The 24,435-nt window shown below is 36.2% G+C and overlaps 1 protein-coding gene and 2 pseudogenes across 1 annotated transcript; 1 reads left to right on the top strand and 2 right to left on the bottom strand.

The window, feature by feature from the left end:
• Positions 1 to 2,474: 2,474 nt before the first annotated feature.
• Positions 2,475 to 3,371, top strand: LOC146921729 (protein FAR1-RELATED SEQUENCE 5-like). The gene has a single exon (XM_085710791.1). The coding sequence runs from the start codon at positions 2,588 to 2,590 to the stop codon at positions 3,257 to 3,259; it is 672 nt and encodes a 223-aa protein (XP_085566917.1). The 5' UTR covers positions 2,475 to 2,587; the 3' UTR covers positions 3,260 to 3,371.
• An 11,952-nt stretch (positions 3,372 to 15,323) lies between these two features.
• On the bottom strand, positions 15,324 to 17,931 carry LOC146921728 (uncharacterized; annotated as a pseudogene).
• Positions 17,932 to 18,006: 75 nt separating this feature from the next.
• On the bottom strand, positions 18,007 to 19,416 carry LOC146921727 (uncharacterized; annotated as a pseudogene).
• Between the last annotated feature and the right edge of the window lie 5,019 nt (positions 19,417 to 24,435).

Genomic DNA, 24,435 nt, shown 5'->3' with positions numbered 1-24,435 from the left:
GGTCCCAAAGGCAATCACCCATGAGAATAGGTGTGGTTATTGGAGGGATACACTCACTGACTTCGAGAGAAGCTGTGATATGCTAAAGAGAAACTTGTCCTTAGTAATTAAGATTAATGTATAATTATAAGTTTAAGGCTTGCTTGTGAAAAGATTCGTTATTATGATGAACCAATGATCCCAAGGCTTTTTATCATCATTGTTATTTACTTTCAAACAACTGCACTCTCAACCCCTTATTTCTTTCTCCTCTAATCATTTTCTAAAAGTTAATTAGGTTGACCAACTCCCTAGCGGGACTATAACTCTACTTACTACTACTACTTCGATAGGCCGTGCACTTGCGGTTTGGCCCTATCATTGTCCTTTTGCTCAATTATTATAGAACTGGCTCTTTTCAGTCACCAACATCTGTCATAAAAATGGAGCTCTTAATGAAGACTGGTAATCTTAGCAGATTATGAATATGGTCAATGTTATTTGGCTTTGTAGAAACAATTAGAGGTTCACGCAAAAAACCTATCTAGAAGTCAGCTTTAGCAATGGTAATTGCAAATGATTCTATGTCTGGACCTGCTAAATTCGTTGTGATGCTTGATTAATTTTCCTAGTACTCTATATTATTAATTTATTACTCTTTTTAAATAATTATTATGTTAGTTAAATATTTTATTTGTGTAAAAATAATTTGTTGTTATGATTTAATTTATTTAAAATATAAACAATACATAACTCTGAGTAGTGCGAGGAATACCCACTTAAACATATTTTTTTTGAACATTTACTCTTTTATTGTGTTAAAGTTGTTTGTAGTTTGTTGTTAGTCTCACATCGCTCAGGTTCCTAGACTGTTGAGTGTATAAATATGCTTGAGTACCCCCATCCTTTCAGCTAACTTTTGGGATGAGATCCAAGCACATTTAACATGGAATCAGAGCCGAGTTAAGGATTGTGATGTGGGAATTGGACCCAAACCCACGCTAGGCGTGATGGTGGGTGTAAAAGTTGTTTAGGCGTGAGGGTGGGTGTTAAAGTTGTTTGTAGTTGTTGTTAGTCTCACATCGTTCAGGCTCCTAGACTATTGAACATATTTATGTTTGAGTACCCCCATCCTTTGAGCTAGCTTTTGAGATGAGATTCAAGCACATTTAACATATTGGATGAAATCATGGTGAGTCTCACCATTTTATATGGTACCATTTTCAAAATAGCAGGACGCACATAAATTCCATCCAATAAGAGAGTAAATATTAACTTACATACACAACTGCAAGATCTCGAGTTCAATTAATCATTAAAACTAACACACATAATTAATCTTTTGAGCTAGCTTTTGGGATGAGATCCAAGCACATTTAACATGGTATCAGAGCCGGGTTAAGAATTGCGATATGGGAATTGGACCCAGGCCCACAATAGGTGTAAGGGTGGGTGTAAAAGTTGTTTAGGCGTGAGGGTGGGTGTTAAAGTTGTTTGTAGTTGTTGTTATTCCCACATCGTTCAGGTTCCCAGACTATTGAACATATTTATGCTTGAGTACCCTCATCCTTTGAGCTAACTTTTGAGATGAGATTCAAGCACATTTAATATATTGGATGAAATCATGGTGAGTCTCACCATGTTATATGGCACCATTTTCAAAATAGCAGGACACACATAAATTCCTTCCAATAAGAGAGTAAATATTAACTTACATACACAATTGTAAGATCTCGAGTTCAATTAATCATTAAAACTAACACACATAATTATAGGGACCGGATTTGAACCTCGATCATGACATCCAACCTAGCAATTTTAGCATGTTTTGTCAATTGAACTAGGATTTTAGGAATCATCTCCAAAGGATGGATGCGACAAACAAATCCAATCTAAACAAAGTAAATTAACTTACTGCTATTAAGTAAAAAAAAAAACTAATATAATAGAGCTAAATGACTATTGTAGTCTGGTGTACAAATTTACTTTTTTTTTGACAAATCTTTTTTTACACACACACACACAGAGATATATATATGTATGCACGGCAAAAGCTATGGTGCATAAGCCATAACTTATGCACCATGCATAAGGACTTCACAACCATCAGATTAATTGGACACTTGTAATAATCCTACGGTTCTCAGCTCACACCCCACAATTTGATCGCAGAAACTCTCGTACGACTCAATCTTGCTCGCGCTGACCCTTGCTTCGACGTGGTTTTCCGGCTAGGTCACATCATGATTTCACCGGCGAGGTTGCACAAATTTCACCCTTGCTCGCCGCTCCGTCGTGGTTTTTCCAGTTAGGTTGCACGAATTTCACCCTTGCTCGCGGTTCAGCGACATTCGTACTGCATTTTGAAGAGGTAATCATGTATATGATTTTTGTTGTATTTAGGTTTTGATTCAAATTTTGGATTTGTTAATGGTTTTTTGTTCTTAGGATCAATTTAGTGATTCAAATTTACTGATTCAATTGTTGATATTAGGATCAATTTTGCTTCAGTTGTAGTTTCAATTTATGATATGTAAATGAACAATTTAGCTTCAATTTATGATATCTAATGGTTGTTTGTTCTTAATAGTGTTTGTTGCTGTTTTCAATGGATTTGATATCAACTTCATCTGAGAGTGGACAAATGAGTATTGAAACTTCATCACTGATTCATGCTGATAGTTCTCAATGTTATTCCCCTAGCAATAAAGAATCATGGAAGCCTTTAATCTTTCAGTCTATTAAAGAGATTGAATATTTTTATGGTAATTATGCATATAACACTGGATTTTCTATTAGGACTATGTTGAAGTCGAAGAACAATTCACAAAATAAGAAATCAGATAAGGTACATTATGTGTGTTATGTTTGTAACAAACAAGGTTTCAAGAAGGGAAGTCTGTTTAATCCTAACAACAGGCCAACATCAGACAGTCCAGTGGTTATTGAGTTTGTGAAAGTGAAAGAAAAACCTGAGGAAAGGATTGGTTGTAAAGCTGGAATATATTTGAAGCTGGATGAAGTTTTGAATATCTATAAGATATATAGATGGGATGTGGCTCACTGTCATCCATTACATAAACCAGAGCATTTGTGTTACCTGAGATCATTTCGAGAAGTAAGTGAAGTTCAAGGACAACTCGGTCTAATAAATTCTAAAGCTGGAATGTCGACGAGAATGTCTTATGAAGTTATGGGTCAAGGAGTTGGAGGCATGAAGAATCTTCCTTTTTGGTTTTCAGACTTAAAGAACTATCTAATGACAATTCGTCAAAAGTAGATGGTGGTTGGTGAAGCAACTGTAATTCAAGAATTCTTTAGAAATGAAGCTCTCTCGAAACCATCTTTTTACTATGATATCCAAGTTGATGCTGCAGAAGACATAGCTAGCATTTTTTGGGCAGATGGAATTATACAACTAGATTTTATTCTCTATTTGGCGATGTCATCAGTTTTTATACAACTTACCGAACAAACAATAAATATCGGCCATTAGGTTAGTATTTTGTACTTCTCAGGTTTTAAATTAGTGTTTACTTTCATTATGTTGTATTTTGTTCTGGCATGGATAGTATAGGTAGGAGTACATTTTGAACTACCTAGTGACTAGGTGTGTGTGTCAAATGTGTCTGAGTCTGTAGTTTAAGAGATCAGTGGGCAACTTGTCTGTAAGATTGATAAAGTTGCTGGCATTTTTTAAACTAACCGCCTTGATCATAAGAATTCTCTTTACTTAGCAACCATTAAGCAAGGATACTTCTTGTATTGAACAAGATCCAGAAATTGTCCTGTGTGATAGATCTTTAGTACATACTAATTAGATATGCTATGATCGAGAGTTTCTCATTTTTGTTTTGTCATTGAGTTTACTCACTGCTGAGGCGTGGTTTCTTATAATTAGTGATTACAGACTAGCAATCACTAATTACAAGAAACATAAATGCATTCTAATTGAGGGATGGAATGCACTTAAATTAGTGATTGCTTTCATTATTTAGTGTAAGTTATATATATGTTATATTTTGTTCTGATTTGGGTCATTTACATTTCAGCTGCCTTTATTGGTTTTGACAATCATCGTAAGAGTGTTTTATTTGGTGCTGCGCTACTGTATGATGAGACAGCATCTACTTTTGATTGGTTGTTTACAACATTCTTGAAGTGTATGTCCATAAGAAACCACATAAGATATATACAGACCAGGCTAGTGCGTTGTTGAGTTCAATTCCGAATATTTTTCCAGGTGTTTTTCATGGGCTTTGCTCATGGCACATGGAAGAGAATGCAAAGAAAAATCTCGGCTCTCGTGCAAACAATGCATTTTTCGATGAGTTAACTAATTTGGTTTCAAATGTAGATGATGAATCAGATTTCGACTACAATTGGGATCAGATGGTGAAAAATTGTTTAAATGGAAGGCCTACTTCAGACTTTAGGTGGCTTGTCCAAACTTACGAAAATCGTATGCATTGGTCTTCAGCTTGGGTCAAGTCACATTTTACAGCTGGTCTGAAAACGACTCAGTTAAGTGAGTCTTTCAATGCTTTTCTTCGTGGATTTCTGCAGCCAGACCATTCACTTGTTCGATTCTTTAGTCATTTCAACATTATGGTTCAGAGAATGAGGGATAATCATGCTGAGTTGGACTTCAAGGTTGCAAACACTTGAACAAAAAATAATTATCCCAGCAGTTAGCTGATGCGGTTTGTTGTAAACAAGTACACACCAGCTTGCTTTGCATTTATTCACAAGCAGTATGACCTTTCCTTCAAATAGCATTATGAGGAGGACACAACAAAAGGGTCTGCCTTGAACAAGTTTTTCAAAGTTTTCCGAATTGAAAAGGTCGATGATAATTATGATGATGCTGATAATGATAATGACGGGCCTTCCAATGTTGATGTTTTGGATGCAGAACTTCAAGAAAACTTTTTCGCAAGTTTTGAAGATCATGATCAACTTGATGAAAGGGTTGTCACAGTTGACATTAGAAGCAAAAGTTTTAGTTGTTCATGTCGTATGTTTGAGAACATGGGCTTCTTATGTCGACATGTTTTGAAGATCTTGGAGTTCTTAGGTGGTTATGTGCAATATCATTTTGTGAAGACAATACCTGGACAATATGTTTGAAAGCGTTGGACTAGAGATGTGCGTCCGTCTGTCGATAAGCTAAAATCGACCATCAATGTTGGCACTGAAGACACCACTCAAGCACAACGATATCGACAAATTTGTGATGTTACAGTTCAGCTTTCTACACGTTTTTGTGCAGATCTGGAGGCATCTGAAATTTTTCTCGTTGGTGTTCTTGAAGCTGGGAAAAAGGCAGAGGAGTTGCTTCTTTCTAAAGGTATTCGTAGAGACCCATCTTCCGTGACGCCATCTAAGTCTTCAAAAGTAGCTGCTGTCGGTGAACCATCTGCTGGGGTGAAGTCCACTGCACCAAAGTTCATAGAAAGACCAAATCCAATTAAGTCAAAGAAGCGACTTAAAAGTGATTATGAAAAAGCTAGAGAAAGGCAGAAATTCCTTATAAATCAGAAAAAACAAAAGTGGTCACTGATTGATTCTTTTTATATTATAAGTTTGTACTAGATTTTATTGGGAATATTTTGATATGATCTATTGGAAATTATACATTTCACATTCTTTATTTTTATGTATTGATGATTATAGTTTGGATATGATCTATTGGAAATTATACATTTCACATTCTTTGTTGTTACGTATTGATGATTATAGTTTTTTTACAAAACCATTAGACAATTATTTTGGTTTCACATTGAACACTATCAAAACCATTAAACCATACTTATGGTTTCAGTAATAATTTCAGTGTATAACATCTTAATCATTATTTAAAACCATGTACCAATAATAATTTTATTTAAAACCATTACACAATTATCTTGGTTTCACATAGAACACTATCAAAACCATTAAACCATAGTTATGGTTTCAGTATTCCATACCCCTAAGTTTAATAAAATTAAATAAAATTGAACATTCTTGGACAAAAAATAAAATAAAATGAACATTATACTATGAAACATATAAAAAGACACAACCAACTGATTATGGTCATGTGGTTGATGAACTACAAATTATTTGGAATGAATCTTGGTCAAATTTTACTTATCTTTCTGTCAAACTCCGGATAACTAGTGTCACATTCCGTAAAAATTGGATGGTTAACACTGATGATAGTGCATCAACATTAGTTTTTAGTTCTATCTAGGTCTTTATTTTAGCATTTAGAGAGTCAACTGCAATGAATTCATGGTGAAATCAAGCCAAAACAGGAACGAGAGCTCAAGAGAAGAAAATTTAAGAAACCAAGGAAAATTGCCCAAGAATGAAGCATCGTGCCACGTTTGGTGACGTTCGTGGCACGTTGAAGGAAGAGTGGGACAAAGATTCATCTCTGGAAATTTCGTGGCACAAAGCAATATGCAACGTGCCACGATGGTTGATTTTGTCTGCTGCCACGTAGGATTAATGAAGCATCGTGCCACGACCAGCCCATAACGTGGCACGATGATGAGCTTTTTTGAAACCCTAATTTTCTTTCTATAAATATCCAGCTGCTAGCAAGGGTTTTTGGTACAAATTATTATTGCGATTTTGAGCACTAAGGACGACAGGAGACCAAGGAACGAGCCCTGAATCTCATACCAACACCCCGTTGGTTAGATTTATGTATGTTTTCTCTTGTTATTTCTTATGATTGTTTAGCTATGAGTAGCTAAACCTTTAGTTTGGTTAAGCCATGATGAAACTTTTGTAATATATGATTTTGTAGTTGAACTCTCTCTATAATCAATGCTATTCAGTTTTTATTCAGAATTACTTATGTTTATTGCTTTTCATGATTATTGTTTTGTATGACTACTAGCCCTAGCTTCTTGCAATCACATGAATTGATCTTAGGAATTGAATGACTACTAGCCCTAGCTTTTAATCCTGAAATAGTAATTTTGTTTAACTCAACACTACGAACCTAGAGATAGGAAATTGAGGGTTATGATACATGAATTAACGTTCCAAAATTTCTTCCGCGGTTATTCAATCACGTTAAGAGATTAATAGGGTTATAACTTAGGAAAGGGCTTTGATGCGAGAGATTGATCAAAGTCACTTAGTTAATTTATCGTAAAAACTGAGTAGTAATTAAGAGTAGAAAGAGGAAGACTTTTTCATATAAAGCAATAGTGGATTCACCGGCTTAACCATTCATTTCAATATAATTTTCTTTCAAACTCTTTCTACTTTAATCAAATCTGATTAAAACCAAACCTTACTGCCTAGGCAACCAAATACAAACTTTACACATCCTAACGTATAACGTGCTTGCTACAATTGAAATTAATACAGTACTTGTGGATCGATATTTTTACTACTTCGATAGTTTTTGGTACACTTGCCAGATCTCTATCAAGTTTTTGGCGCCGTTGCCGGGGACTGTTGATTCATTTCAACAAGGCAATTACGTTATAATTTAGGATTTCTGCAATTTAATTTTATGTTTTTAATTTTTATTTTTCTGTTTCAGTATTCATTTGATTACTCTTTATCGTGCAGCGCTACTAAGGTATTTTGCTGTTTATGCGAGGTAAACAGAGCTCTGACGACTTAGAGTACGATCCGAAAATTGAAAGAACTGCTAGAGCACTTCGGAAAGCTGTCCGGTCGCAAAGGTTAGCTCAGTCCGTTCCACTTGGTGTTCGAGAACAAATACCGGAGCCACTCTCAACTGAATCTGAAACGATCTCTTCTCCTAAATCTGCAACTATGGAAGGTGAGCCACTCATCGCGGTCAATTGACCCATACTTTTCAACCAGCTAACCCCGTTGCTTTCGACATCAAGACAACTGTCCTCAACGGTTTGAGGGACAAGCAATTTGATGGGACTGAAGCTATGAGTCCTCATGAACACTTGAGCCGCTTTAATGAAACATGTGAGTTTTGTGTACAACCAGCTACTGTGACCGATGCACAAAAGAAACTCAGGCTATTTCCTTTCACCTTGACCGGAAGAGCGAAGGATTGGTTGCTGACTATACCCAATGGGACTGTTCAAACTTGGGAAGAGTTAGAGCTGAAGTTCTTAGAGAAATATTTCCCTATGTCTAAGTATTGGGAAAAGAAGATGGAGATCTCTAACTTCAAGCAAGGGGAGAATGAGTCACTATATGATGCTTGGGAGCGATTGAACTTGTTTCTTAAAAGATGTCCAAACCACGAGTTCACTGAAAAACAATACCTCCAAATCTTCACTGAGGGGGTGACACCTAACACTAGGATGTTCTTAGATGCTTCCGCGGGAGGTAGTCTCAAGAGAAAAACTGATCATGAAGTCCAAGCTTTAATCGTGAACATGGCTGGAAATGAGTATCGTGCTGAAGCTAAGAAGAAGGAAAGAGGAGTGTTTGGGGTGAGTGAACAAACTGCTATCCTTGCTAACCAAGCAGCTATGAACAAACAAATCGAGGCTCTAACTAATGAGCTTCAAGGCTTCACTTTGGCTCACAAGCAACAACAAGTGGCTGCAATCAAATGTGATCTATGCGGTGAAGAACATCCCAATGGTGAATGTGTGCCTGAAGGGTCTAGTGAAGAAGCTAACTGCATGGGAGGATATCAAAGGAAAAATCAATACTACACTCCAGGAATCAACAAGCATCCCAATCTAAGCTATTCAAATAACAACGCTTTGAACTCTAAGATGCTTGCTCCTCCACAACAACAACAAAGAAAGCCATCAGCTCTTAAGGGAACTATGATGAACTTCATGAAGATGATTCAAAGCAACTTTGAAGAGATGAAGAAGAGTCAAGAAGCTGAAAGAAAGAACAACGAAGCTTCTAGGAAGATGCTTGAAACTCAATTGGGGCAATTAGCTAAGCAATTGGCTGAACAAAGAAAAGGCGGATTCTCAAGTAACACTAAAGACAACCCTAAGAATGAGTCTTGTAATGCTATTGAATTGAGGAGCAAAAAGGTTTTGACACCTTTAGTTCCAAAAGCTCCAAAGAAGGTTGATGATGTAGTAGTTGAGGAGGAGGAAGATGGTGTAGTTGAAAAAAATAATGAGGGTGAAGTTGAAAAAGAAAATGATCATGGGGTAGTTGAAAACGAAAGGAAGAAAAAAACAGAGGAAGAAAAAAGTGAGAAGTTAATTGATGAAGATTCAATCTTGAGGAAGTCGAAGAGTCAAATATTGAAGGATGGAGATAAGCAACAAGTTGTTCCATCATATGTGAAGCTTCCCTACCCTCATTTAGCCAAGAAAAAGAATAAGGAGGAAGGTCAATTCAAGAAGTTTATGCAACTTTTCTCACAACTTCAGGTGAACATTCCTTTCGGTGAGGCTCTTGATCAAATGCCTTTATATGCTAAGTTCATGAAAGACTTGTTGACTAAAAGAAGGAAGCCTAAAGATGATGAGAACATAGCACTTTCAGAGAACTGTAGTGCTATTCTCCAAAAGAAGTTGCCACCTAAGCTGAAGGATCCTGGTGCTTTTAGTATCCCTTGTTCCATTGGACCGGTAAACATTGATAGAGCTTTATGTGATTTGGGAGCAAGTATTAACTTGATGCCTCTTTCAATGATGAAAAATCTTAAGTGTGGTGAACCAAAACCAACAAGAATGACGATTACTTTAGCTGATCGGTCAATCTCTTATCCTTTCGGTGTGCTTGAAGATGTGCTAGTCAAAGTTAATGATTTGGAGTTTCCAGCAGATTTTGTGATCTTGGATATGGCAGAAGATGAAGAAATGCCACTCATTCTAGGAAGACCGTTCCTTGCAACTGGTCGTGCTTTGATTGATGTTGAAAGGGGAGAGTTAATGTTGAGATTCTATAAGGAGCAGGTGGTGTTCAATATCTTTGAGGCAATGAAGCACCAAGAAGAAAACCACAAGTGTTACCGCATTGACGTTGTTGAAGAAACAGTCGAAGATAACTCCTTTGAATTTCAACACATTCAACCTATGGAAAGAGCAATTGTTAAGTCTATAGAAAGTAAAGAAGTGGTTGAATATGTTGGGGTGAAAGAGGGTGTTAAGCAACTTGAAGTGAGCACCAAACAAATGCAACAACAATCATCAGGAGGCATCCTTGACAACAAGTATGGGGGATTGGAAACTTGGAATCATATGACGAAGACTACTCTCACTAATCCATGTGGTAAATTTGCTTATAAAAAGATCCCCTCTGGGATGCATAATGGGCCGACTACCTTTCAATGGTGTATGCTTTCAATTTTCTCTGATACAATAGAAAGAGCTAGGAGGTAATATAACAAACGGTTGGTAAGGAACAAGCCTTCTTATGAAACTGGGGAGCTGAGGAAGTCTGGTATACAAGAAACTTTAAAGGGTAAAGAACAACAGCTGAAACTGAACCATGAAGGTGTGCTCCCAAGCAAAGAAGAGGGAGAGATGTCAAAAGATCCTTAGGGATCGTCAGAAGTCAAGCTAGTAACGGTAAAGAAGCGCTGGATGGGAGGCAACCCATCGGATTTAGATCCGCTCAGGTATTGTTTATATTTATTTATTGCATTTTCATAAAACAAAAACAGCAAAAATATTTTTAGAAAGTTGAAAAGAAATTTTTATTTGAAAACCTAGACCAACGTGGCACGATGGTTCTTCATCGTGGCACGTTTTGAGAGTTGATCCAACATTGTTCGCCACTGGAAATTTCGTGGCACAAACACTCTCAAAACGTGGGACGTTTGCTGGAAGAACTATGAACGTGGCACGATGGTTCTATGATCGTGGCACGTTGCTACCGAGAACGATGATCGTGCCACGTTTTCCTGCATCGTGGCATGACCCTGACCCAACGTGGCACGAAGGACCTTTTTCTTTATATACTTATCTCACAAATTTCTCACCATTTCATTTTCCCTTACCAAAACTCTGCCCAAATTTCGTCTCACCCATTCTCTACCTCTCAAACTCGCACCTCACCATCATTCATACATCTTCATCATTCTCACAAACATTCCAACCCATTACTTCATCAAACACATCAATTTTTTCCCCCAAATTCGACCTAGCCCTTATTTCACAAACCCTAACCACCCAATCTTCATCTTCCTCAATCCCAAAACATCCAAACAATCTAACCTAACTCCACAAATGGCCTCAGCATCCAACAAACGCTCCAGAACAACCCGCAGCACCCAATCAACCCAACCATCACAACAACCCGATTATGAGAAATTTGAGGATGACGAACATGCCGAGAGGTTTGAAAAGATCAAGGGGTTTAAGTTTTCTGGTGAAAGGAGGTTTGATTTCATCAACCTTCAGAGGTATCCTCAATTTGAAACAACTATAAGAACGCTTGGGTGGAAGAAATTGAACGACATGGTTGAAAAAGAAAGCAATCGCACCATTGCTCTTGAGTTCTTTGCTAATGCCTTTGGAGATGAGGATAATGTGGTTTATGTCCGTGGAAAGCAGATAGAGTATAGCCCTAGAGCCATCAATGCATTTCTAGGGGTAAAGCCTCCAAGACAATGTCACGTAGAAATTAGGAGGTCAAGGAGCTCGAATAATTTTCCTTCTGATGATGTACTTCAGCAGATTTTGCAGGAAATTGGCGAAGAGGGTGTTGATTATGTTAGGTCCAGAGCTACTGGGTTCCCTACTAGGATGGAAGTGGTGGACCTCAAGCCACAATACAAAGCTTGGGCTTCATTCATTCATTCTACCTTGGAAAGTGTTTATGCTACATCTGGGTTGCCTATGGAGAGGCTGTATATTCTAGAGGCCATTATTTTTGGCTATGGGATAAATGTTGGACGTTTGATTCATTTGAGTCTTAAGGAGATGGCAAACTGCGGAACTTCAGTGCATTTGGGGCACGCTTGCTTGATTAATGCTTTGTGTAAGAAGGAAGGTGTCCCGGAGGAGCTTGAAGACATCATGTTTAAGTCAAAGGGAGCTATTGATGATACCGCCATGGCAAAGTTTGAGAAGAAGAAGGGTCGTGAAGGACCACCAGTTCAGAGAGAGCGTGGAGGACCATCTCAGGCACAACCTATGCAGGAGGATGCGCCTCAATACCCACCACTACACCTGATGATGCTGGATTACTTAGGAGGTATGGCTTGCTGGGCTCAGGATACATCATCACAGCTGTTTGTGGACGGTCCTTACTTTGGAGCGGAGCTTTCTCTTGCTGCTGATCAGCACCGTCAGAGATCCCTTCAGAGCAATGCTTTTGATAGGTTTGGCACTGAAGCCAACATGGAGGACTACATTATGGAGCAGAGGAGACGTACTGGAGAGAGAGAGGGTCGCCTTCAATCTGACTTTGCTCGTGGGAAGGCAGCTAGTGATCAGAGCGTGAATGAATTTTATGCTGGCTTGCAGGGTGATCAGGAGGCCACTGATGATGATGAGCAGTGATGGACTTACAGTCCAATTTTACTTTTCAGCTTTCGATATTTTGTTCTTTTTATTTTGATGTAACTTTTTTTTTATTCCATTTGAACATTTTGTTGGTTTGCACCTTGTTTAACTTTAATCCCCCGTTTGTGATGCTTTCCTTTGTTTATTATTAATGAATCTGTTTGTTTGTGGAATTTTATCAGTCTCATAACAATGCTATACCAATGATATGCCAAAGAGTTCAAGGAGGATGATGCCTAATTGATTCAAAGGGAAGTGTACGGCAAAGGAAATAGGTAGCCACAATTCCCAGATATCTCAACTTGTAAGGTCCATAGCCAAATTTTTATTTTTTAAATTTTACATATATGAGTGTTCCATGCAACTGTTGTTTCTAGAACTTGCGATATTTCTCTATTTGTTGATTGGTCTTGTTTTGTACACACTAAGGCAAAGTGCTTGGTACCTTAGGCCTTTTTAAGCCTACCTTGATCTATGCATTATTTATCCTTTGTAAAGCCAATTTGAGCCATTAGGTATAGATCCTTTTTGTTCGGTGACGAGCCACATTACAAACCTAGAAGACCTTAGGAATGAATGTCCCAATTATTTGTTTGAAGTAAGCTCTTTAGATTGTGAAATGTTCAAGTTTGGGGTTGCTTCTGGAATTAGCAACTTACTAAGTTTGGGGTGGGGGTACTAGAGAACCAAGAGAAGGAAAATGGCTAAATACTATATTTTGTCTCTTGAAAAGCACTTGAAAATATGCAGGAAAAAAAAAATGAATGAAAAGAAAAGAATCTTGTGTATGAGACCAACAATGTTTATATGTCTCAAAAGAATAAGTTCTCTAGTACTCTTCTATGTTCAATTTGAAAGGAAGGATTGGTTTTCTGTGTAGTTACCAAAGTATCCAAGTAGTATGAGCTTAACTTCATTGTTTTATAACACTACTTCCCAAATTATATCCACCTTTCACCTAAGCCCCGTTATAACCCTAAAAGACCTTAAAAGTGTGTACTTGACTCTGACTTTGATTGACAGTTTAGAAGTTTTTCAATCTTATGGTAATACAGCAGACCTGCATGATGATTGTGTGACCCTATTCAAACAATTGCGTGGAGTTGTGGATTTGGAGGTATGAGCTAGGCATCCGGTACATCATTACACCGGAAAGGAGTGAACTTTTTAAGCATATCATTGGTTGGTAAGTTGTTATCTCACTGCGATTTTTCCATTTGCAAATTGATTCCTTGAGGACAAGGAATGGTTTAAGTTTGGGGTTGTGATGACAGTGCATCAACATTAGTTTTTAGTTCTATCTAGGTCTTTATTTTAGCATTTAGAGAGTCAACTGCAATGAATTCATGGTGAAATCAAGCCAAAACAGGAACGAGAGCTCAAGAGAAGAAAATTTAAGAAACCAAGGAAAATTGCCCAAGAATGAAGCATCGTGCCACGTTTGGTGACGTTCGTGGCATGTTGAAGGAAGCGTGGGACAAAGATTCATCTCTGGAAATTTCGTGGCACGAAGCAATATGCAACGTGCCACGATGGTTGATTTTGTCTGCTGCCACGTAGGATTAATGAAGCATCGTGCCACGACCAGCCCGTAACGTGGCACGATGATGGGCTTTTCTGAAACCCTAATTTTCTTTCTATAAATAACCAGCTGCTAGCAAGGGTTTTTGGTACAGATTATTATTGCGATTTTGAGCACTAAGGACGACAGGAGACCAAGGAACGAGCCCTGAATCTCATACCAACACCCCGTTGGTTAGATTTATGTATGTTTTCTCTTGTTATTTCTTATGATTGTTTAGCTATGAGTAGCTAAACCTTTAGTTTGGTTAAGCCATGATGAAACTTTTGTAATATATGATTTTGTAGTTGAACTCTCTCTATAATCAATGCTATTCAGTTTTTATTCAGAATTACTTGTGTTTATTGCTTTTCATGATTATTGTTTTGTATGACTACTAGCCCTAGCTTCTTGCAATCACATGAATTGATCTTAGGAATTGAATGACTACTAGCCCTAGCTTTTAATCCTGAAATAGTAATTTTGTTTAACTCAACACTAGGAACCTAGAGATAGGAAATTGAAGGTTATGATACATGAATTAACGTTCCAAAATTGCTTCCGCGGTTATTCAATCACGTTAAGAGATTAATAGGGTTATAACTTAGGAAAGGGCTTTGATGCGAGAGATTGATCAAAGTCACTTAGTTAATTTATCGTAAAAACTGAGTAGTAATTGAGAGTAGAGAGAGGAAGACTTTTTCATATAAAGCAATAGTGGATTCACCGGCTTAACCATTCATCTCAATATAATTTTCTTTCAAACTCTTTCTACTTTAATCAAATCTGATTAAAACCAAACCTTACTGCCTAGGCAACCAAATACAAACTTTACACATCCTAACGTATAACGCGCTTGCTACAATTGAAATTAATACAGTCCTTGTGGATCAATATTTTTACTACTTCGATAGTTTTTGGTACACTTGCCAGATCTCTATCAAACACGAAAAACAAACATAAAATAAAGCAAAAGTATGTTCATTTTTTTTTTCGCTACATCATATTACAATATTGATTTCTTTTATTATGTTTTGTTTTTCTAAAAGATAAATTGTTTGATTAAATTTAACACATATACATAACCATGTACCAATAATAATTTCATCATTTAAAACCATTAGACAATTATTTTGGTTTCACATAGAACACTATCAAAACCATTAAACCATACTTATGGTTTTAGTATTCCATACCCCTAAGTTTGTTTCAATTTATCAAAATTCAGACATCATAGAGAACAAAAGAGGAGTGTTATAATTGATTCAAGAACATATCCAGAAATTCATCAACATCTTTATACAAACTCAATAAAAAAGACATTAACACTAATTCAGTCTGTTATCGGAGGTTACATATCATGTTGGACGTGCTAGCTTTTGAAGCGTTTCTTCATAGTATGAAGTTGTTGCCTTCTCCACATAGTTTCTTTTGCAATTGCTTGAGTCGCTTAATATTGTGGAACAGATTCCAATTCTCAAATCCATAATTTTTGCAACCTTGCCATTCTTCCCATGCTTTTTCATTTTGGACCAATCTTTGAAAGATTCCATTTGGGTATTGCCACCATCCCATTCAGCAAAAAACTTCATCCAAAAGACTCCACAACTGTCTTTATCACTTTGAGTAGGCACCCTTGGTGTTTCCCACTTAAATGTCCTAAACTAGAAAGGCATTGTGATTTTTCTTTTTTATACAATTCTGTCACAAATGCTTCCACCTCCTTCAGCCATATATCAAACATCTTTTTGTGCATAGTCGCTTTGCCATTCTTCATGTGCAATGTTTCTCCTATCAAGCTGTTCAGGAATTGAAATTTTTGGCTCTTGAGATTCACAATGAAGCATACATAATGACTACCCAGATTTCCAATTAGTGCTGGCTTCATTATCTATTTCATCAGTAAAATAATCAACACCATATAATTCAAACAATCAATATGTAGAAATTTCCAAAACTATAATGAATTGAGTCTTACATATTCTAGACATGTAGGGTCAATAGCCTTCCAATCCATGTATTTGAACTTTTTCAGTCTCTCGATGAATCTTTTGCATGCAACTGGGTTCGTTATATCTAGGGCATCAGGTCTTTCCATGTCAACCTGTTTATATAAAATGACTAAAATCAATTCCAAAAAGACCTAAACAATTTGTAAACTTTTAACATTCATGGAATGTAATGCATACATAATTGATGAATGGTGTAACCAGTATTGTCATTTTTTCCTTTCGTTGATTCCAGTTCAAGCAATTAACCTAGACATTTATCACGAAGCATGACACCCATTCATCTTTTTGAAGTGGCCACAAGTCACTCCTTTGTAGAGTGAAAGCATGAGCCATGTTATCCGAGCAGTACAAAATCTCCGTCCTACATTATTATAAAACATTTAGGATTTGTGCTACTAGGATATTATCTGAGATTACAAGCTGTAGTATAGCCAAATAAAACAAACAATCCAAATAAAACAACCAATTTGGCAAAAAAAATTAACATTTAATTATTTTAGTACAACCTAAGAAGAAATTAATGGTTTCATGCTACTACACTTTTCTTAACTAGAATAGTTTAATTTCTTCAAAATATTATTAGTAGTATTATTGCAAAGCTTACTAATTCATATAATTTGCCAATAGATATTTAAAATGGTTTTCTCTTACTCATCATGTGAAATGCTCTATACAAATGTTGATATATCCTTCTGCATCTTAGTTGCATTTGACTCATAGACAGCTTCATCGTAGGGGCTTGCAAGGTATTTTGATTTCTTCACAGCTCTTCTACGCTCAGGGTATGTGCCACAGAATAAAGCATATCATGCTTCTTTCTTTTCTTTGTCTGCACAGTTTGGACATTATCCAAGTTGATTATTACATCTGGTAACACCGACCTTAATGGAGTTGCACTATCAAATAAATTACATAATTGTTAGTTTGCATAATTAATATTTTGCAGAAGAGTAAATAGCCAAAAAAACCCCCGAAATTGCAAGGTTCATCAAATACCCCCCTGAAATTGTCTAGCGTCTGTCAATTACCCCCCTCCGTTAATTTCCTCCATCCAACATGCTGATGTGCCGTTAACTGCCACGTGGCACTGCCACATGGTCAGAAAAGTCATGCCACGTCATAGGGGGGTAATTGACTATATATATATTTTTTTTTTTGAAAAAAATCTGATTTTTTTTTTTTCAAAATTAACATTTGTGTCATGCACTGACCTTGCAAATACCCCCCCCCCCCCCCCTGAAATTTAACATTTATGTGCAATTATTCAACCTGAAACCATCTGTAATAATTTGAGAAAATAGGAATTATACACATTCTTATATGTGTCGATGTTGTGCAGATATCAAACATTAAAGCATGTACACGTGTGAAATACAAAACATAATATGAAACAGCGGATACAGTTTTTGATGTGAAGTATCATTGAACATGATTTACAAAATTATTTTACAGAGTTTTACAATTTTGATGTGAAGTGTCATTCAAAGACTTAAAAAATTAGATGCAGTACCTTTCCTCCCCTCGAGTTCTTGTTTTTGGTATGGATGATTCATTCTGATTCTGTCCATTATCTACACTAGAACTTCTTTCTTTTCTTTTTCGGGTTAGATCTGTTCCGGCACTCAAACTTCTATTATCTTCAGTTTCAGGTACTTCCATCCCCTTTTCATTACTTGAACTCTTATTCTCCTCGGGTTCAGGTTGCACTTCAATCAGATTGTCCTTGGTTGTGTTTGTTTCTTTTGGAACTGCATCATTTTTCCCAGAAGTTCCAACATTTCCCTCAGCGATTCTTCTTTCCAAGGTTTCTGCGGTTGTAGTGTAGATCCGTATACAGGACCTACAATGATTAAGATGCATCTCTGCCTGCAATTATTTTATGTATATGTACTATTAGGATTTTGAAAACCATAAAAACACAATATTATGTTGGAAATCATTAAGATATCCGGGTTTTCTCTTACCTTAGAGAGTGGACACTAATTAAAACCATAATATTGCATGAATAATTGTTATATCATTATTTTTCTCTCACCTTAGAGAGTAGACAGGTATCTGCATCAAAACACAATACAAGCAGACCTTCGTCGGTGTTGTACAATCTTGATACCCCGGCTGTCAGTCCATGCTCGAGTCCCATAAGGTCATGGACCTTCTGAAGGTCTTGGTTTGCCGTCTTGACATCCCAATCACGAAGTGATGGCCGCTTGTATTTTTCTGTCACAAATGGGCTTCTCTTCCCCATTTTCTCCAAGTAATTAATCTGCACAATAAAAACATGCACATACATAATTTAAAAATCCACCACTTAGTTGTTTTAAAAGTACAATATATATATATATATATATATATATATATATATATATATATATATATATAATGATCACCATTAGGAAGTGGAAGTCCGCTAATGGATTTGCAACTTTCGGAGTTTGCAGGCCTTCTTTCATATACCCAAGAACATGTGAGCACTAACCCCAGCTGGATCTTCTAATATGTGCGCATATTGGAGAGATACAAAGCTACTATTAGTGCGGCACAAAATTGTGAATGATAAAACAGATTTCACCCTTCACCCACGCTTTTGGTTTCTCTAGTGTCTTCAATATTCTCTCCAAATCTGTCACCCTCACAAAAGCAGAATAATTTCCATTCAGTCCTAATTCTTTCCTCAATCTCTTTATTGCTGCCTCAGAGAAGAGATCGACGTTAATCTGTTTCCCTGCCATTGGAAGCTCATACACCCTATGTACATCTTCCTCTTTCAATGGAAGTACCTCGGTCTTGCATAATACAATCCACAGGTCCTCTTTGTCAAAGTTTCTAACAACTCAATCCACAAAGAGTGTGTGGACTTTTTTCCAGTTGCAGATATGCAACATTCCTCCAAAGTCACTGTCATTTAATACGTCAATTATCTCCTTTTTTCTTCTTTTTCCATTTACTGAATTCATAAGCTCATATACCTTAGGTATACTCATCTTGATCCTCAGTCTTTGCTTTGCATTTTCATCAACCGAACTTCCTTCATCAGAATCTTGTGCATCATTTTGTTGTTTCTTTTTTTGATCCTTCTTTTCTTTACCTTTAGCCTCTTCTTTCCGCTCCTTATTTTTATCACCACCAGATGATGAACCAGTGACATTCCTTTGCTCCTCCTCCAATTGTTCTTCATTCTATTGTTTCTTTTTTTTAGTCTTCTTTATGTGCTGCTTCTTTTCTTTACCCTTAGCCTCTCTTGTTTTCGGCTCCTTATTTTTATCACCACCGGATGATGAAGCAGTGACATTCCTTTCCTCCTCCTCCAATTGTGTCAGTCCAAAACTGAATGATGGAAATGGCTCTAGGTCCTTAGTTTTTTTCACCTGCATGATCAAAGAAAACCATTAAATACATCTAATGGTTTTGGAGTACAACTCACAGAAACCATTTTTACAGCAAAATGGTTTTGGCATAAATAACCAATTTTGTGCATAAATAACTCGAAGCATCAAGGAAATCATTGTTTTGAGATAGATCACATTGTGCAAATGTTGTTTAGAAAAACAATATCTGTGAACTTTCTTAAAAACTAGGAATCCATTACAGAAAGGATTAGCACCAGCAACAACAAAAATATAGAACAAATACTTCAAACGGATGATAAAAAAATGCATTGTCAGCATCAAACAAACCTTTTTGAGTTCCAACTATATCTAAGCAAGCGAAAGAAAATAAGGACGACGCAAGTAAGTGAAATGTGGCAAAACCATTGAAAGAAAACAACCGTTGGCAGGGCAATCAGTGCATCTGCCGAAAATTAACACACAACCACATTTTTAATAGCATCAAAATATATTAGAATTTAGAGCCAAACCATTGAAAGAAAACCATTGAAAGAAAACAACCGTTGGCAGGGCAATCAGTGCATCGGCCAAAAATTAACACAAAGCCACATTTTTTACTGTAATTGAACCAAATCAACACTCTGAAAACATTTTCACAGCAAAATGGTTTTGGAGTACAACTCGCAGAAACCATTTACACATCAAAATGGTTTTGGAATATTTTTTGGTATGTGCTATGTTTAATGGATAGTTGCAGACAGTACACTAACTTGCTACAAGTACAACTGAAGCATATGCACACGGTTAAACTTGATTTGTTTTCTCTATTTGATTTATATCTAAGATTACATAGTGTAAGTAATAATCATGAAACATAATGAAACTCACATAATTGCTACTCAGTTAACATCTAACAAAATCAAAGTACATCTCAGTTAAAGTTCAGTCAAAAAGGACAACATAAACAATTTTCAACATCTCAGCCACTTATGTTCTAACAGTTACATTTATTGTGCAAATTAGGACTCTTTATGGTTCAATTAAAGAAGAAAACAAAACCGAAATCAGAATCAGTTTAGCAAAACTCAACCGTTCATATTATGTCCGAAAATAATCGGTTTTAAGGTTCAATGAATAGAGTTCTGTACTTTGAATCCAAACTGATCAATCCTTGCAAAACAAAACTGTTAACCTTTACAAACCAAATCATTTCCTATACGAACAGAAAATTTTTCTATTATTCAAATAGAACAAAACACATACTTGGTGTTTATAACTTTTAAGTTTTTTCTAAGAATAAGAACATAGTTTCACAAATGAGGACACAAGCACTTTTAGTTGGACTGAACATAGACGAAGTTTTAAAAATTTAATCATCTGAAACCATACACTCAAACCCAAATCCTCCTTCAAAACTATACAATAAAACAAAGCATGCAACACAAAGCCAAGAACAATGCATACGCTGCTTCCAACAAGTGACAGAATAATTAGCAAAATTAGGCACCAAAAGAGCAGCCAAACTCACTACCAAAACCAAAAACAATACCTAGAATCGCAAAACCTTCTCTCAAACACCTCACAAGCATGGTTCACCATTAAAAGAAAAATAATAAACAAGTTAATACAAAGACTCTGTTGGAATAAGCCCTAATAGCCAATCTATGTCGATTGGGTTTGGCTTTGTATCATGATATTGATATAAGTATATATTGTGAATATATAATAATAAGGCATTTCTTTATTGATTTTGTTTTGTTTCAAAATAATAAAGTCCCTAGAATAGGTAGTCTGTTTTATGGAACATTAAGTATAACTTAATTGTGAGATCCCATTAAACATAAGGACGCTATTCTTAAAGTATCCGTAGTCAAGCTTTATTGAGAAGTGGATATCATTAAAGCATAGAGACTATTATGTGGGTAGACTGATGATCACATCTCACAGATCATGGATAAAAGAGTTATCAAGTCTTCACATAGATATAAATATTAGGAGTAATATTTATATTGGATTGACCCGCTATGAGAATACTACATAGTAAAAGTTATGAAAAGTGTCATAAGATATTCTCATAGTGATAGTGGTGTATTCCACCCTTCGACCTGAAACCACTATGTACCCTAGATGTTGGAGTCGAGTGCTTTGTCACCATTCAAATGTTGTCCGTAACAGGATGACTATAAAGTTGGTAGATGGGTACTCCATGAATCATGCTGAGGGACATGAGTGACCTAGATGGAATTTGCCCCTCCTACATAACAGGAGAAATGTCTACGGGCCCAATATTGAACTAGACAAGGATGACACGGTCTATGCCTTGTGTTCAATATAGACATGAGGGCAAAAGGGTAATTATACACATGATCATTATCACAGAAAGGTTTCGTCAGATCACATGACATTCTCGTCACTTGGGTAGCAGTGATGTGTTGCTAGATACCGCTCACTGTTTATAATATTAAATATGTGATTTAATATTATTGCCAACGTTATGAGAACCTATAGGGTCACACACAAAGGACAGATAGATGAGAGAAATAAATAAGTAAGACTTAATTATAAAATAAATAAGTGAGACTTATTTATATAATAATAAGTAAGACTTATTAGTAATTAAATAATTAAATATGATTTATTATTTAATTTACGAAAAATAGAGAAACGCGGTCCACCGTAAGGTACGGTGTGTTTCAGTGAAATATGGTGCACCGTAAGGTACGGTGTACTTAAGTGTTTGTCTTGCTGACCACACAAGTGGTTCTATAAATATAACCCTTGTGTTGAAGCTTAATTGACTGTTAGTTGAAACGCTTAACCTAATTCACAAAGTAAACCTAGCCGCCACTCTCTAAACCTATTCTCTCTAATCTCCGTTGGAATTGGCTAGCACCGGTCATCGGAGAAGTTCTGTTTGTGTGGACTGAGTAGAGGCATCGCTGCTTTGCTTTGCTCGTGATCAGATATATTTCTTCTACAAAGGTTCTGCGCTTCAAGAGGTAAACACATGAATCCTTAAAGTGTTTAAGCATGTGTTCTGTTTGATTTGTGATTAATAATTTAATCAAGATCCGTTTCAATGGGATTTGTTCCGCTAAGAGGATTATAAATTTTTGAAAAACCTCTCTTAAAATCCCTTCAGTGGTATCAGAGCCTGGTTGTGATTAAATCATTGAATTCAAATCTGTTGTTGTTTGCCTAACTTGATTTTGTGATACGATCATATAAATATGTACGATCATATAAATATGCTTCTGATTCTTATACATGAGATGTATGCCGTATGATAAAGCATATATGTTTTAAATTTTAGTTTGTATATGATTTGTTTCGATTTATCAAATTCTGATTTCAATCCGTGTTCTCTTTTATCAAATTTGATTTGATAAAGGTACTTTTTGAAGGAGATTTGATAAAGGTACTTTTTGAAGGAATTTGATAAAGGTACCATTTCTTAATTATTGAAACAATTCATGAATTTTCATAAAGTGTTATTAAATTCAGAGTCAGGATCCGTTGACACCAGGTGTAAGTCATTAGACTTACACCAAATCTTAACCATTAAATTAAATTAATCCAACGGGCTTCCATCTATTAAATTAAAAGGAATCAAAAGTGAGATACATACAATCTTCTCTCCGTTCTCTTGTCCCAGCGCTTGCTTGAAATCGTTCTTTCTAATTACTTGAGATCTTCCATCAGACACAACAAAGCTTCATATTTCGATGCATATATTACATTACTAAAGATCAACGTGATGCCTGTGAACCTTAATTTTGCAAGAACAGAAAATAGCCAAAATGGTGGGTGGATGAAACAAAAAGGGAATAAATTGAGTAGATTAATAAATTAAAACAAACGTGAATTGCAATATAAAATTGAAGCTTTCGATTATGAACATGATAACCACACATGACAAATACCCATACATTTTTTACAATACGCATACATGTTATCAATACATAGTTTTCAATTGAGAGATTTAAATTACTTTAGTTATCAATACATGGTTATCAATACCATGATTTATCGTCGATATCTAAACAGATTATGAAATTGGGAGATTATCAAAAATTAAAATGCGTTACATATTGAATGACAAAGATGGAGAGATGTTATGCAGGTGAGACTGTCGTAAGAGCTACAGTACACAGAAAGGAAAGCAGTCTCACCCTATTTTTGGCCCGTATAATCTGAACTATTAAGAATGTAGTAGAGAAGAGAAAATGATTCATTAAATTGTGAATGAAGGTACATCAAGTATATATATACAAGTCTTATTGTACTGCATGAATGTAAATGTACTATCAGCTAAGCTATTGTACTACATTACTAATCTTTTGTACTGCATCATTATGTGACTTGTTCTGCAAGCAAGTGTCATCTTCATGCTTAGGATCCTTATTAACTTGATTGTGTAATAGCCCCCCACAAGATGGAGATTGGTAGATGTCTAACAATCCCAGCTTGGAAAGTAAAAGGTTAAAAGGCTGTGGAAATAAGGATTTTGTGAAAAAATCTGCCAACTGATCATGTGTAGTGACTGGCAGAAGCTTGAACAAACCAGCATGAAGTTTTTCCCTCACAATGTGGCAATCAATCTCAAGATGTTTGGTGCGTTCATGGAAAACAGGATTGGCTGCAATATGTATAGCACTTTGGTTGTCACAATATAAGACAGGAAGTTGCACACATTCAATATGAAGATCTTTGAGCAAATATGTCAACCACTGAAGTTCACAAGTTGCAGATGCCATTGCTCTATACTCAGCCTCTGAAGAGGATCTTGACACAGTAGGCTGTTTCTTTGTTTTCCAAGAAATAAGAGATTGACCCAAAAAGAAACACTGGCCTGAGATGGACCTTCTCGTATCTTTGCATCCTGCCCAGTCTGCATCAGTATACCCCTGAATATGTAATCCTGAGGATCTGGGGAAGAAAAGGCCACGACCTGGAGAGCCTTTAAGGTATTTAAGAACTCTCAGAGCTGCATTATAATGGGTTTGTGTAGGTTTGCTGAGAAACTGACTAAGTTGCTGAGTGATGAAGGTGATGTCTGGTCTTGTTGTGTTCAAATAAATCAATCTTCCCACCAATCTCCTATAAGCAGAAATATCATTGTA

The sequence above is a fragment of the Medicago sativa genome, chromosome 5 (genome assembly GCF_051527215.1).
Source record: "Medicago sativa cultivar Bolivia chromosome 5, Bolivia_mono, whole genome shotgun sequence".
In the NCBI taxonomy this organism is placed as follows: Eukaryota; Viridiplantae; Streptophyta; class Magnoliopsida; order Fabales; family Fabaceae; genus Medicago; species Medicago sativa.
The sequence above is the reverse complement of the archived record's forward strand: the minus strand, read 5'-3'. Positions and strand labels throughout refer to the sequence as shown.

Coding starts and splice junctions, on each gene's coding strand:
- LOC146921729 (XM_085710791.1), top strand. CDS start 2,588: ATGGATTTGATATCAACTTCATCTGAGAGTGGACAAATGAGTATTGAA.